The sequence below is a fragment of the Pituophis catenifer genome, unplaced genomic scaffold (assembly GCF_029215685.1).
Source record: "Pituophis catenifer annectens isolate HBS135680 unplaced genomic scaffold, rPitCat1.0.hap2 SCAF_3, whole genome shotgun sequence".
In the NCBI taxonomy this organism is placed as follows: Eukaryota; Metazoa; Chordata; class Lepidosauria; order Squamata; family Colubridae; genus Pituophis; species Pituophis catenifer.
The window spans coordinates 213,216,345-213,229,344 of record NW_027256883.1 but is presented as its reverse complement, the minus strand read 5'-3'; the positions used below and the strand labels follow the sequence as shown (position 1 = coordinate 213,229,344).

General features: G+C 46.4%; 1 protein-coding gene across 2 annotated transcripts in view; it reads left to right on the top strand.

Moving 5' to 3' along the window:
- Positions 1 to 12,725, top strand: part of NSFL1C (NSFL1 cofactor) — a 28,032-nt gene extending 15,307 nt beyond the window's left edge. Inside the window, exons 3-9 of one of the 2 annotated variants that reach the window (XM_070941839.1) lie at positions 1,176 to 1,250; positions 2,647 to 2,812; positions 5,500 to 5,592; positions 6,867 to 6,976; positions 7,175 to 7,312; positions 9,886 to 10,050; positions 11,180 to 12,725. In XM_070941839.1, the coding sequence (XP_070797940.1) occupies positions 1,176 to 1,250; positions 2,647 to 2,812; positions 5,500 to 5,592; positions 6,867 to 6,976; positions 7,175 to 7,312; positions 9,886 to 10,050; positions 11,180 to 11,342 (910 nt within the window). In that variant the 3' untranslated portion in view covers positions 11,343 to 12,725. The other variant, XM_070941840.1, reaches the window with a different exon arrangement.
- Positions 12,726 to 13,000: the final 275 nt, after the last annotated feature.

The window sequence follows — 13,000 nt, the reverse complement described above, 5'->3', positions numbered from 1 at the left end:
GCGTCACAGAGATAAGCGCGCGCAACAGAAGAAAAGGCATGCCAGAGATTAGGCTGAGTCACTGGACCACACCCCACAGGGTATAAAAGGGGGTGAGGTGGCCATTCAGACTCTGTGACGGACAAAACTAACTACTATCGAGTCACATTGCATCTTTGGAAACAACATTATCGGCCTTGGATTTATTTTACGAACTGGACAATGCTTGAACTGTGTGTATTTTGTTTATGAGTAAAGTTCTTGGCAAGAAGCTACTGGGTTGCTGCCAAGCGTCTTATCGGAAGAATTGGTTGTCTGCCAGTTTATTTAACCCCCGGCTGTCTGTTTGTGTGCGTGTGTGAGACGGGGACAGAACAGCCGGGAGGTGACAAGGGCGTGAGTGACCGTGCGCAAGGCGTCCTGGGGCTGCTGGCTGCTGGCTGGGGAATTCTGGGAGATGAAGTCCACCCATCTTAAAGCCTGCTGGCTGGGGAATTCTGGGAATTGAAGCCAACATTCTTAAAGTTTGAAAAACCTTAATCCAACCCTCTGCCCAGGCAGGAAACCCTACGTCACTTCAGACAAATGGTCATTCAACATCTTCTTAAAAATTTCCAGTGTTGGAGCATTCACAACTTCTGCAGGCAATTTGATCCACTGATTAATTGTTCTCTCTGTCAGGAAGTTTCTCCTTAGTTCTAAGTTGCTTCTCTCCTTGATTAGTTTCCATCTGTTGTGTCTTGTCCGGCATTCAGGTGCTTTGGAGGATAGCTTGACTCCCTCTTCTTTGGGGCAACCCCTGAGATATTGGAACGCTGCTATCATGTCTCCCCTAGTCCTTCTCTTCACTAGACTAGACCTACCCAGTTCCTGCAACCGTTCTTAATATGTTTTAGCCTCCAGTCCCCTAATCCTCTTTGTTGCTCTTCTCTGAACTCTTTCTAGAATCTAGGTGAAAATAGTAATGTTCAATTGGATCTGGAATGCAGTTGGCGGTCCATTTCCCCTGTGACCCTGTGTAACCCCTTTGGTGGCTGTTGCAAGTCCACTTCCTGGTTTATAATTGCGGCTTAAGTATTGCGCCGGGACCTTCTCCCTTTTCATCCTGGTCATCCGGACCCTGAAAGATTCTGAGGAGGGAAACCACATTGGAGGATGCAGCAAACTCATTTGATATTTGTTTTTTCTTCCTCCAGCGACCACAGGGTGACGTCGTTCCGTGACCTCGTTCACGCTCAGGAGGAGGAGGAGGAGGAAGAAGAAGGACAAAGGTTGGTCACTGGTCAGATGGAAGGAGGAACTGGGAAAGTCTGTGTGGGTCGTAAGTCGAGGACTACGTGTAAAAACAATCCAGGGACAGACAAAGAGACAGATGTGGCACCGGCCTCTAAAATACCCAGGTCTGCCATAACTGGAAAATGCTCCAAAAAGACACAGGGTCATATCAGATAAAAAATAATCTTCTTTTAATCCCATGATCAAAATAATACTCTCATTACCTCCTCTTGCTATCTTGGCTATTTCTTTTTTAATTTTAGCGTATGCATTGTTTTACTGTTTTAATCTTTTATAATATCGTTTTATTGGATTGTTAGCCAGTCAGAATTGCATGCCAGTGTGATGGTTGGTGAATAAATTTAATAAATAAAATAGCTGAAAAATCAGGTGGGGACATACGACGATTATTTTAGTTCGCTTCTGTGCCTTCCCACCCCTATTTTATAGTTGAAGTGAGCTGAAGTGAGTACAGATAACTCCTTGAAGCACGACCCCAATTGATCCCAAAATTTATGTTGCTAAGTGTGACAGTTGTTAAGTGAATTTAACCCATTTTACAATCTTTTGGCCACACTTGTTTTAAGTGAATCCCTGCCGTTGTTAAGTGAGTAAAATGGTTGTTAAGTGAATCTGGCTTCCCCATCGACTTTGCTTGTCAAGATCGCAAAAGGGGATCATGTGACTCCAGGACACTGCGATTGTCATAAATACGAGACAATTGCCAAGGGCCTGAATTTTTGATCACATGACTCTGGGAATACTACAGCGGTCGTTAAGTGTGGAAAACGATCATAAGTCCCTTTATCCAGTGGTGGTGTAACTCCGAATGGTCACTAAATGAACTGTTATGATTAATTTTATTTACTGCAGAGGTCTTCAAACTTGGCAGCTTTAAGACTTGTGGACTTCAACTCCCAGAATTCTCCAGCCGGCTGGAGAATTCTGGGAGTTGAAGTCCACAAGTCTTAAAGCTGCCAAGTTTGAAGACCTCTGATTTACTGATTAGCCCTTGGACCATATCTTAGCATAACGCATTGTAAGCCGCCCTGAGTCTCCGGAGAAGGGCGGCATATAAATCAAATTAAAAAAAAAAAAAAAACTGTTGTAAGTCGAGGACTATCGGTAAATTTGCTTCATTTCTAACATTCTCATAAGTTTGCTCGTTCGTTTTCGATTTCTGAAGCCGTGCATCTCAGCAAACAACGCTGAGTGGCTCAGAATTCGAACAATTAAAATTTTTTTAAAAACATTTCAAAAACAAGAAAAGCAGCAAAACCTCATTAAGATGTTTGCCATCAGCCAACTTCAGAAGCCGCTGTGCTTCTGAAGTTGGCCTCGGATGAGGACTTTCCTTCAAGGGACATTCAAGTCTTACTCTCTTTCGCTCAGGTTTTATGCCGGTGGGTCAGAACGAAGCGGGCAGCAGATCGTTGGCCCCCCGAGAAAGAAAAATTCGAACGAGCTGGTGGAAGATCTGTTCCGGGGGGCTAAAGAACACGGGGCCGTGGCTGTCGACAGGACAGCTAAGAGCCCCGGGGAAGGCAGCCGGCCAAAGGTGAGAATTAGCCTTTCGGTAGAGGTCTAATCCATACTTTTGAGGGGGCTTGGGTGGGTGGGCCGATTTGCTTTCAACTGGCCTTAAGGGTACCCTCAAACAGACCTGTGCTTGGCACAGAAGGCGGGGTGGGGGGAGAGTTTGAGGTCCTCGGTGCTTCCTGAGCTGGATTTTATTTTTATTTATTTTTTTATTTTTATTGAATTTCTATACCGCCCTACTCCCGAAGGACTCAGGGCAGTGCACAGCCATGAAGTAAAACACATAAATATACAAAATTTAAAATCGAATAAAACGGATTAAATAAATTTGGCTGAATTAATACCCATTTAAAAATACCCATATTTTAAAATCCATTAAAATTTAGAATTTACATTTAAAAGGGAGAAGATTTAGGCGAGGCCAGCTTGATGAAATAAAAGCGTCTTCAACTCGCGGCGGAAGGTGCGCAGATCCGGAATCCGGATTGTTTTCTTGAAGACGTTTCATGACCCAATTAGGGAACGTCATCAGTGCTAGAGGGGAGTGGGGTTTATGGAGAAGGAGGAAGCGGGGAGAGGAGGATTTTGGGGTCCTTGGTGATCTCTGAGCTGGGTTGTTTTCTTGAAGACGTTTCATGACCCAATTAGGGAACGTCATCAGTGCTAGAGGGGAGTGGGGTTTATGGAGAAGGAGGAAGCGGGGAGAGGAGGACTATGGGGTCCTTGGTGATCTCTGAGCTTGGTGGTTTTCTTTTGACGTTTCATAACCCAACTAGGGAACATCAGTGTTAGAAAGGAGTGGGGCTTGCAGGGAGGAGGGGGATGACTAGGGGGGTCCTTGGTGCTTTCCGAGCTTGATTCTTTTCTTGCAGACATTTCATGATCCAAGTAGGTAACATCATCAGTGCTAGAAGAGAGGGGGGTTTGTTTTCTGCCTATATACGGTGGTGGTGCTGTGATTTCCGCCGCCCCCCTGGTAATTCCTTGATTCGGGTATTGTTTTCTGCTTGATTGTTTGTCTGGTGTTAATCCATGCTTATCTGGGTTTTCTCTTTCTGCGGAATCCTTGGATGTTCTCTGAGCTTGGTTGTTTCCTTGCAGACATTTTGTGACCTAACTAGGTAACGTCATCCGTGCTAGAAGGGAAGTGGGGTTTGCAGAGAGGAAGAGAAGAAGGAGAAGGAGGGAGGAGGAGGAAGAGGAGGAGGAAGACTATGCTGTGATTGGTGGTCTCTCAGCGTGGTGGTTTTCTTGAAAACATTTCTTTACCCAGCTGCGTAATATCATCAGTGCTAGAAGGGGGTGGCGTTGTGGAGGAGAAGAGAGGAGGAGGAGAACTGTTGGTGCTCTCTGAGCTTGGTTGCTTCCTTGCAGATGTTTGATGACCCAACTAGGTAACATCATCAGTGCTAGAAGGGAGTCGGATTCTGGAAGGGGGGGGAAAGAGGAGGAGCAGGAGAAGAAGAAGGAGGAAGAGGAGGAGGAAGACTGGGGTGTCCTGAGCTTGGCTGTTTCCTTGCACATATTTCATGACCCAACTAGTGGGCGTGGCATGGCTATCTGAGGAATTCTGGGAATTGAAGTCCACAAATCTTAAAGCCAACACATTTGGAGACCTCTGAGTTAGAGGAATAGGAAGCATTGGTCCCCTCCCCTTTTTAGTTTTTAGTTTTTAAATTGTCAAAGGGGTTTTAGTTTCAATGTTTTAAATTTTTGGGCCACACTTATTTAATTCTTTTAATAATTTTAAATTTTGTATCGATGTGTTTTAGTCTGGCTGTATACCGCCCTGAGTCCACTTGGAGAAGGGCGGGATATAAATTGAATAAAATAAAATAAAAATAATAAATTGGTCACTGTAGTGTATTTCATCTATATTCTGTCTCCTGTGGATGCTGTTGGGATTTAAAAAAAAAAAAACCTCAAATCAAGACACTTCTAAGAAAGGTTTACAAAAATCCCTGGTATTTTGGAATTCGTGTTACTCAGTGCTTAATTTGGAGACCTGAAAGAACATTACTTTGTCCTATGTAAAAAAATAAAATAAAAAATCAGGTAGGATGGAGGAACTTGAAAGGAAAGCTGATAATAACTTTAAACAGCAGCTGGGCTTCATGGAGAAGAACTGGGCTAGCCCCCCCCTGCCTTCTCTCCCACCCACCCCCAAATCTGGCTGGTGACTACTTCTTTTTTTTTAATAGTTTTTATTGAATTTTTAAGTTTTTTTAAAAAAAAGTAAAGAAAAATACAACGAAAAACGAAAAAACACATTAAAAACATGTAACAAACATAACATTACATCATATATTATATTACAGCTTACTGTATCGACACGGATGTATATTCTCTATTCTTATTCAATCGTCCATCTACGTCCTTATATTTACATTAGTATCTACTTACAAAACCATCATTATCCGGTTAACACTATCCAGTGATTTACACTTCCTAGTTTTAACCCAATTAAATTAACATTCCGAATTATTATTTTGATTTCTTTTTTTCTAGCCAATCGTATCGTTTGTTCCACACTCTACAATATTCCGACGCTTCCCTCTCCTTATTTTCCAGCTTCAACTTATCCATTTCTGCACATTGTAGAATTGTTCGAATTACTGTTTCCTCTCCTGGTATTTTATTTTCTGGCTGGTGACTTCTTGTTCATTCCTCTTCCTGCCCCCCCCTCTACCCCCCCCCCCCCCGCAGCCCTTTGCAGGAGGTGGGTATCGCTTGGGAGCTGCACCCGAGGAAGAGTCCGCTTACGTCGCGGGAGAATTGAGGCAGAACGCTGCCCAAGATGTGAGTATCAGTTCAGGCCTTGAACTGAAATCCGGGACAATCGGAGGTTAGAGCTCTGAGGGTCCCAAACTTATCGTATGAGATCAAATATTTATCACGGGCCAAGAGTTCCAGCAGAGTCCCCAAACTTAGAAGCCGCTGGCAGGCTGTGGAATTTTTGATTTCTCCCAGGTAAGGCGGGGTTAGGAAGCGGTCAGTCACTGTTCAGGCCTGGGGAAAGTTTTTGGGATTTTGGAAAATTAGGAAGGTCTGGATCGGTAAAAGAAGGTTGCAGATATTCAGTTGAACAAAAAGGTCCCTTCCTTCCTTCCTTCCTTCCTTCCTTCCTTCCTTCCTTCCTTCCTTCCTTCCTTCCTTCCTCTCTCTCTCTCTCTCTCCCTCTCTCTTTCTTCCCTTCCCTTCCCTTCCCTTCCCTTCCCTTCCCTTCCCTTCCCTTCCCTTCTCTCTCTCTCTCTCTCTCCCTCTCTAACTCTTTCCGTCCGTCCCTCCCTCCCTCCCTCCCTCCCTCCCTCCCTCCCTCCCTCCCTCCCTCCCTTCCTCTCTCTCTCTCCCCCCCTCTCTTCCTACCTCCCTCCATCACGCAGAGTGACTTGGGTGGCCGTATAAATGTTCTCAATCAATCAATCAGTTAGAATGCAGTATTGCAGGCTAATTCTACCAACTGCCAGGAGTTCGATCCTGACTGGCTCAAGGCTGACTCAGCCTTTCGTCCTTCTGAAGTCAGTAAAATGAGGACCCAGATTGTTGGGGGCCAGAGGCTGACTCTGTAAACCACTTAGAGAGGGCTGTAAAAGCACTATGAAGCGGTATATAAGACTTATATACTATTGTGCTATTGTCCGTCCTTCCTCCCCTCCCCTCCCCCTTCCTTCCTTCCTTCCTTCCTCCCTCCCCTCCCCCTTCCTTCCTCTCCTCCCCTCCTTCCTCCTTCCCCTCCCCTCCCTCCCTCCCTCCCCTCCCCTCCCCTCCCCTCCCCTCCCCTTCCTTCCTTCCTTCCTTCCTTCCTTCCTTCCTTCCTTCCTTCCTTCCTTCCTTCCTTGTGGTGGTGGCGCAGTGGCTAGAATGCACTATTGCAGGGTAATTCTGCCAACTGCCAGGAGTTCTATTCCTACATCAAGGCTGACTCAGCCTTCCGTCCTTCCGAGGTCAATAAAAATGAGGACCCAGCTTGTTGGGGGCAAGACAACCGCTCAGAGAGAGAGCTGTAAAAGGCACTGTGAGCCGGTATATACGTCTCAGCGCTGTTGCTAACCCATCGATCTTGCCTTTCGTAGGTCCACGTAGTCCTGAAGCTGTGGAAAAGCGGATTTAGCTTAGACAGTGGCGAGCTGAGGAGCTACCAGGATCCCTCCAACTCTCAGTTCCTGGAGTCCATCCGTCGGGGGTAATACTTCTTGTCCTGGGGAAGATTCAGACCCACAGCTGGCACTCACCAGCTGCTCAGGTCTGACCTTCCTAGGGCTCCATTTGTCCTGAAAATAGGAACGGGGCAAGTCCCAGGCCGCGTCTCCCTTCGTTCGGGAAAAGGCGGCGAGTAGACCTCCTCCTGAGAGCGGCTTTCCTTCCTTTCCTTCCTTCTTAGAGAAGTGCCCGCTGAGCTCCGTCGGTTGGCACGTGGCGGGCAGGTCAACCTGGATCTAGAGGATCACCGCGATGAGGATTTCATGAAGGCCAGGGGGACCTTCAGGGCTTTCACCGGAGAAGGCCAGAAGCTAGGCAGGTAAGTAAGCGGGATATTTATGTATTTATTTATTAGGTTTTGCCATAAAAACATCCCAATAAAAGAAATGGGAAACAGTAATAGAGTAAACAATTCTTACTTTTAAGATTCGGAGGTTTATTTCGTGAGCAGTTTGGAACATGAGCAGCCATCATAACACAATTTATATCAATATCCCATTGCAATGAAGTCCACTGACATAGAATTAGAATAGAATAGAATAGAATAGAATAGAATAGAATAGAATAGAATAGAATAGAATAGAATAGAATAGAATAGAATAGAATATTGGAAGGGAAGGGAAGGGAAGGGAAGGGAAGGGAAGAGAAGAGAAGAGAAGAGAAGAGAAGAGAAGAGAAGAGAAGAGGAGAAAATATGGAATGGAATAGAATAGAATTAGAATAGAATAGAAAGAATAGAATAGGAGAGGAGAGGAGAGGAGAGGAGAAGAGAAGAAGAGAAAATATGGAATGGAATAGAATAGAATTAATAGAATGGAATGGAATAGAATAGAATTAATAGAATAGAATAGAATAGAATAGAATAGAATAGAATAGAATAGAATAGAATAGAATAGAATAGAATAGAAAATATGGAATGGAATGGAATGGAATGGAATGGAATGGAATGGAATGGAATGGAATAGAATAGAATAGAATAGAATAGAATAGAATAGAATAGAATAGAATAGAATAGAATAGAATAGAATAGAATTCAATTTTTTATTGGCCAAGTGTGACTGGACACACAAGGAATTTGTCTTTGGTGCATAAGCTCCCAGTGTACATAAAAAGAAAAGATACGTTCATCAAGAATCATAAGGTACAACACTTAATGATAGTCATAGGGGGCAAATAAGCAATCAGGAAACAATATCAATATAAATCGTAAGAATCCAAGCAATAAAATTACAGTCATACAGTCCTAAGTGGGAGGAGATGGGTGGTGGGAACGATGAGAAGATTAATAGTAATGCAGCCTTACTGAATAGTTTGACGGTGTTGAGGGAATGTCGTAAGCTGCTTTTATGATAATACGTCATAAAAACGTTTTATAACGTTGGCTAGATTTCAATCCCACGGGTTTTGGGGACGCCTTCTGTAAGTTAGTCCATTCGTGGCACCTCGGTTTAAAAGGTTTGCCCAGTTCAAAGCTGCAGGGATCAGAGCCCCCGTAGTATACAGGTAGTCCTTGAATTACAACCATTCGCTTAGTAGCACTAGCAATAGCACTTAGACTTATATACCGCTTCACAGTGCTTTGCAGCCCTCTCTAAGCAGTTTACAGAGCCAGCCTCTTGCCCCCTACAATCTGGGTCCCAGAACCACTTAGTGACGGTTCCAAGGTCAGAGTTAACTAATGGCAGTGAAAAAAGTGACGTATGACCGCTTTTCGCACTCATGCACATTGCAGGGTCATGTGATCGAAATTCAGGCACTTGGCAAGTGGTTCATATTTACGACGATGATGGCATTGTCCCGGGGGTCATGTGATCACTTTTTGCACGTCTGGTCTAGTGGTTAAGGTAACCAGAAGACTGTGAGTTCTAGTCCTGCCTTAGGCATGAAAGTTGGCTGGATGACTTTGGGCCAATTCCCCAGGAGACTGGGAGTTTTAGTCCCGTTTTAGGCATGAAAGCCAGCTGGGTGACTTGGGTCCAATCCCCAGGAGTCTGGGAGTTCTAGTCCCACCTTAGGCATGAAAGCTGACTGGGTGACTTAGGGCCAATCCCCAGGAGACTGGGAGTTCTAGTCCCACCTTAGGCATGAAAGCCAGCTGGGTGACTTGGGTCTAATCCCCAGGAGACTGGGAGTTCTAGTCCTGCTTTAGGCATGAAAGCCGACTGGGTGACTTAGGGCCAATCCCCAGGAGTCTGGGAGTTCTAGTCCCACCTTAGGCATGAAAGCCGACTGGGTGGCTTGGGTCCAATTCCCAGGAGACTGGGAGTTCTAGTCCCGCTTTAGGCATGAAAGCTGACTGGGTGACTTAGGGCCAATCCCCAGGAGTCTGGGAGTTCTAGTCCCACCTTAGGCATGAAAGCCGACTGGGTGGCTTGGGTCCAATCCCCAGGAGACTGGGAGTTCTAGTCCCGCTTTAGGCATGAAAGCCGACTGGGTGACTTAGGGCCAATCCCCAGGAGTCTGGGAGTTCTAGTCCCACCTTAGGCATGAAAGCCGACTGGGTGGCTTGGGTCCAATCCCCAGGAGACTGGGAGTTCTAGTCCCGCTTTAGGCATGAAAGCCGGCTGGGTGACTTTGGACTTGCCTCTCAGCCCCACCCACCTCACAGGGATTTTGTGGTGGGGAAAATAGGAGGAGGGAGGTCTGTTGGACATGGTCGCCACCTCGAGTTATTTGTAAAAATAATAAAAAGGAAAGAAATACAAAGAAATAGTTCATTTGTCCTCGCAGTCCATCAATGGAGCTTTAATTCATCTTGGGGGCCGTTCGGTGACATCCTAGCCCAGCCAGAGAGCTTGGCAGTTTCCCACGGACCTTTTCTGCAAAGGACTCAAACGGTTTTTGCAAATCCGACTTACCCTTAGGCTCCTCTTGTCTCTGCTTTGGCCCTAGCACTGTCCCCCAAGTGATGGGCACCAGCTCGCCCTCCCAGCAGGCGGAAAACGAGGCCAAAGCCCGTTCCCTGATCACCATCGACGAGACGGAGCCCACCACCAACATCCAGATCCGGCTTGCAGACGGTGGGCGTCTCGTACAGAAATTCAACCACAGTCACAGGTAAAGGGGGGGGGGAGAGAAGGAGGATGTGAGGAGGGGGTGGGCAAAGGAGGAATGGTTGGACCAGCCAAAGCCTGAAGTTGATGCTGGATATGAACTTCCGGAAGTTTTAACAGTTTCTTTAGGCATGAAAGCCAACTGGGTGACTTTGGGCCAATCCCCAGGAGATGGTGAGTTGTAGTTCTGCCTTAGGTTTGAAAGCCAACTGGGTGACTTTCAGCTAATCACCAGGAGACGATGAGTTCTAGTCCCGCCTTAGGCATGAAAGCTAACTGGGTGTCTTTGAGCTAATCACCAGGAGATGGTGAGTTCTAGTTCTGTTTTAGGCATGAAAGCCAACTAGGTGACTTTGGCCAATCACCAGGAGATGGTGAGTTCTAGTCCCGCCTTAGGCAGGAAAGCCAACTGGGTGATTTTGAGCTAATCACTGGAGACAGTGAATTCTAGTTCTGCCTTAGGCATGAAAGCCAACTGAGTGTGACTTTGGGCTAATCCCCAGGAGATGGTGAGTTCTAGTTCTGTTTTAGGCATGAAAGCCAACTAGGTGACTTTGGCCAATCACCAGGAGATGGTGAGTTCTAGTCCCGCCTTAGGCAGGAAAGCCAACTGGGTGATTTTGAGCTAATCACTGGAGACAGTGAATTCTAGTTCTGCCTTAGGCATGAAAGCCAACTGAGTGTGACTTTGGCCAATCACCAGGAGATGGTGAGTTCTAGTCCCGCCTTAGGCATGAAAGCCAACTGGGTGATTTTGGGCCAATCCCCAGGAGACTGTGAGTTCTAGTCCCACATTAGGCATGAAAGCCAACTGGGTGACTTTAGGCTAATCACCAGGAGACGGTGAGTTCTAGTCCCGCCTTAGGCATGAAAGCCAACTGGGTGACTTTGGGCCAATCCCCAGGAGACGGTGAGTTCTAGTCCCGCCTTAAGACACGAAAGTCAGCTGGGTGACTTTGAACCAGTCGCCTTCTCTCACCCAACCTACCTCACAGGGTTGTCGTCATAGGAACAAAAACAGGAAGGACTATTAGGCACGTTTGCTGCCTTATTTGTAAAAGAGAATAAAAGGGAGCTACTCATAAACAGTCCGAAAAGCCACTCAACCATAGTGCCCCCTTTTCTCCGGACAGGATCCGCGACATCCGGCTTTTCATCGTGGACGCCCGGCCGGCTATGGCCGCCACGGGCTTCGTCCTCATGACCACTTTCCCTAACAAGGAGCTCTCGGACGAGGACCAGACTCTGAAGGACGCCAACCTCCTGAACGCCGTCATCGTCCAGCGGTTCGTATAAGGGATAGCCCGCCCTCCCGCCCGCCGGTCCACATCGCGCCTCGCTCTCGCTCTCTTTGCGGCGCTCACCGGCCTCGCCGCACAAGGTGGCCACCAGGCGATCACAGCCAGTTTCCCCGGCTCTGCGGATTGGCCTGTCGGGCGTTGCGTTTCCCGTATATTCGGGTTTTCTTTTCTTTTAATTTCTATTTTTTTTTTCTTTCTCCTGTGCTCATCCATGGACTTTTACGAAAGAAACGAAGTACCAAACCGAGAGTGGGTTGTAGGTTTTATTTTTTTTTTTTTGTTTGTTTTGGTTTGGTTTCCCGGTGTGCCTGCCGGAGCCTGTGCCGGATAACGGAGGCAGCAGCCTTTTTTTGGGAAGTGGGAGCGCGAATGGGAGGTCCCGGAGTCTGTCCTGGGTCCTGTTTTGGGAGTGGGCGCCCCCCCCCTCATTCTTCCTTCTCTTTCGGTGTATTAAATAAAGTGAACCCCAAAAAGGGACCTCTTTTATTTTTATTTTTATTTTTTTCTTCCTATCGTCAACCAACTCCTGTTTTTTTCAATCTGGTCAACTTTTTAAGACGTGTGGATTTCAACTCCCGGAATTCTGTCCCTCTTCAAAGTTGACCAGATTGAAAAACATTGCTTTATAGGAGATTGTCAAATTCTCCCCTTCTTAAACAGGCTAATTTCTCCCTCCCTCTCTCCCTCCTTCCTTGCCACCCTCTTTTTTTTTTTTTTTTTTTAAAAAACAAACCTCCTTCACCCCAAAAGTTTTGGGGCACGAGACAACGATGCCAGGTATGGCTTCGTGGTTGAAATTTTGCATGTCAGCTCAACATGCAAAGGAATCTTTTTTATTAATTGTCCAGCGGGGCCTTTGGCCTTCGGGTTCATTTTTTTGTGAGGGGGTTCTAAGGAAGTTCACAGAGTGGTGGTGGTGGGGGGGGGGCTAGAGCGGGCTGTCCATCTATCTGTCTGTCTAACTGGAACCTGCCTGTTTTGAGAATTGGACGCCGTCCCCCAACTGCCTTTTTGGTTAGTCCTCCCCTGTCTTCAAAAAAATCCCCAGAAAGCAATTCCCCCCCTCCCAATAGTTTTCCTTGTTTGCAGTTTTCCCCCCTCAGTCTGGTCTCCCCCATAGCCCCTCTGTCCTGTGGGTCACGTTGGGGAGGAAAATCATCCGTTCTTCCTTTCAAACCAGGGATATCTCACGCAGCCAGGTTTTTTTTTCCCCCCTTACTGTATCTCAAAAAATATCGCTGGATGGTTCAGAAAAGGATGTTATTCGTTTCCCCCCCCCCCCAATTTTGTCTCAGTTAACGGAGTCCGCACCGCCTGTCCATGGCGAATTCTGTAAATTATTGTAATGTGTGCATTAAAAAAACAAAAGAAAACAAAACTGACTATAGGAGAAGAGTGTCTGCCCCCTTTTTCTAACTCGAAACGGAGCCATGGGGCATCGGAGCCGGTTTGGGCAGAGGGAGGAGAAAATTTGGGGGGTGGGGGGGAGGGGGAACCTTTTCCAAAACTTGGCTTGGTGTGAGATAACAATAGCGCTGGGAAAATAAATTTTACGCTTTTCAGAAGGATGGTTTGGGTTGGTAGGAATAATTTCAAGTGGAAATGTCCAAGGAATTGATAGGCTGAAACATTCCTTAATTGAGGGTTGGTTTT